Source organism: Triticum aestivum, chromosome 7A, assembly GCF_018294505.1.
Source record: "Triticum aestivum cultivar Chinese Spring chromosome 7A, IWGSC CS RefSeq v2.1, whole genome shotgun sequence".
Lineage (NCBI taxonomy): Eukaryota > Viridiplantae > Streptophyta > Magnoliopsida > Poales > Poaceae > Triticum > Triticum aestivum.
This window is the reverse complement of record NC_057812.1, coordinates 440,207,467-440,210,100: the sequence shown is the minus strand read 5'-3', so window position 1 is coordinate 440,210,100 and position 2,634 is coordinate 440,207,467. Positions and strand designations below refer to the sequence as shown.

Sequence of the window (2,634 nt, the reverse complement as noted above, 5' to 3'; positions counted from 1 at the left end):
ACTTAGATGTGAAATAAGTATTTCACATCTAGATGTGAAATAGTAATTTCGAACATAAAAATGTAACGGTTGAAGCATCCTATTATTATTATTATTATTATTATTATGCAGTACGTATGTATGGAATCGATCATGCAGTAGGCTAGCAGCTTCTCATCCTTGATTATTCAACGAGCCCACACTTTAATTATGGGCTGTAATTTCCAGATCGACCCGTACAACAACGCGTGAGTCAAATGCTCTAATTTGACAGAGTCTGTATGACGCATTCAACGAGCTACCGTCTCATCTGTATATATCGCAGAGTATCATCATGCTACAACACAACCAGACTAGAGCTGCGACCTCGATCATACATCCCTCGATCATCTCAACATTCCAGCCCTTCTCGGGTCATGTTCTCAACTACTAGTCCCTCGATTGGCATTCATCCATGGCGGCAGCTACCAGAGCTCTCCTTGTTGCCGCAGTGACCGCGGCGGCGCTGTTTGGCTCGGCGCTCGGCGCCACCTACACAGTCGGCGCACCGGCCGGGTCGTGGGACCTCCGGACAAACTACACCCGATGGACTTCCACCATCAGGTTCTACACCGGCGACGAGCTCCGGTTCCAGTACCCCGCTGCGGCGCACAACGTGGTGGAGGTGACCAAGACTGCCTACGACAACTGCAGCAGCTCTAGTCCCGTCGCCACGTTCCCGAGCGGCAACGATGTCATTCCGCTCGCCGCCGTCGGGACCCGGTACTTCATCTGCGGCCTGCCGGGGCACTGCGCCGGTGGCATGAAGGTACAGGTCAACGTCCAGTCCAAGGTAGTGAGATGCCGAAGGAGAGGGGTGAGGCAGCGGTGCACACAGACAACGCCACAACCGAGCTCGGCAGCTCAGGCTGGTGCTGAGCCTGTACTAGCGCTCGGGCTGGCCGCCCTCGTGGCTGGCTTGACGCTTCTCTGTATGTTGTTGGGATTGCAAAACGTATTGCTCATGTGCAAAGGCACGTATATATGATGTATAAGAGGTGGGCTGCGACCTCAGCTATAAAATGAACTAGGAGGTGGGCCTAATACACACATATGCACAACACATATACTCAACACCCTCCGCAGTCGAAGCGGCACCGCTGCTGACGCAAAGACTGGACCGAAACTCGTCAAATGACGCCGTAGGCAAGCCCTTGGTTATGATATCTGCAAATTGTTGGGAAGTAGGGACGTGTACAACACGAATATGGCCAAGGGCCACCTGTTCCCGAACAAAGTGGATATCTAACTCAATATGCTTGGTCCGACGATGATGGACCGGGTTGGCGGGGAGGTAGACAGCCGAGACGTTGTCACAGTAGACCACCGTAGCACGATTCACAGGACAAGAGAGCTCCTGGAGCAACTGGCGAAGCCACGAACACTCGGCGACGACGTTGGCCACCGCACGATACTCAGCCTCAGCACTGGAGCGAGAGACCGTAGGCTGCCGCTTGGACGACCATGATATGAGTGATGGTCCAAGGAAGACACAATAGCTCGAGGTGGAGCGACGAGTGTCAGGGCAGCCCGCCCAGTCTGCATCGGTATAGGTGGTGAGGGCGGTGTCGGCAGAGGCGAAGAGCGTGATGCCAAGCTCCATAGTGCCGCAGACGTAGCGAAGAATCCGCTTGACAGCGGCCCAGTGAACATCTCAAGGAGCATGCATATGAAGACACACCTGTTGTACGGCGTACTGAATCTCCGGTCGAGTTGGAGTGAGATACTGGAGAGCACCAACGATGGACCGGTAGAATGCAGCATCCGAAGCAGGAGAACCATCCGAGGCAGAGAGCTTGGCCTTCATATCAACAGGCGTAGCGGCGGGCTTGCAGTTAAGCATGCCAGCGCGATCCAGGAGCTCATGAGCGTACTTCCGCTGATGAAGAAAGAAGCCATCCGGACGTCGCACCACCTCAAGACCGAGGAAGTAGTGCAAAGGACCCAAGTCCTTGATGGCGAACTCAGCGCGAAGACGATCAGTGAGCTGGCTGAGGAGGCCAGCTGTACATGCCGTCAGGATGATGTCGTCGACATAGAGCAGCAAGTAGGCCGTGTCAGAGCCCTGATGATAGACGAAGAGTGACGCATCCGAGCGGGTGGAACGGAACCCAAGCTGGTGTAGGAACGCCGCGATGCGCTGGTACCAAGCGCGCAGAGCCTGCTTGAGTCCGTACAAGGACCGCGAAAGCAGGCACACGTGGTCGGGAAGCGCCGGGTCAACAAATCCGGTGGGCTGCTGGCAGAAGACCTGCTCCTCGAGGTGACCATGGAGAAAGGCGTTGGAGACGTCCATCTGGTGCACTGGCCAAGCACGGGAGACCGCAAGGTGGAGAACCGTGCGTATCGTGCCGGGCTTGACGACCGGAGCGAAGGTGTCGGTGAAGTCGATGCCAGCACGTTGTCGGAAGCCACGAACGACCCAGCGCGCTTTGTAGCGATCAAGGGTACCATCAGGACGGAGCTTGTGTTTAAAGACCCACTTCCCGGTAATCACATTGGCGTGTCGGGTACGGGGAACAAGCTGCCACGTCCGGTTGCGCAACAGGGCGTCAAACTCCTCCTGCATCACAGCCATCCAGAGCGGGTCACGAAGAGCAGCTCGAACGGAGGACG

General features: G+C 55.7%; 1 protein-coding gene across 1 annotated transcript; it reads left to right on the top strand.

Annotated features, from left to right (window-relative positions):
* Positions 1–343: 343 nt before the first annotated feature.
* LOC123147238 (uclacyanin 1-like) lies at positions 344–1,092 on the top strand. The gene has a single exon (XM_044566485.1). The coding sequence runs from the start codon at positions 434–436 to the stop codon at positions 1,004–1,006; it is 573 nt and encodes a 190-aa protein (XP_044422420.1). The 5' UTR covers positions 344–433; the 3' UTR covers positions 1,007–1,092.
* The last annotated feature ends 1,542 nt before the right edge of the window (positions 1,093–2,634 follow it).

Excerpts from the sequence above, each read along its gene's own strand:
- LOC123147238 (XM_044566485.1), top strand. The coding sequence starts at position 434 with ATGGCGGCAGCTACCAGAGCTCTCCTTGTTGCCGCAGTGACCGCGGCG.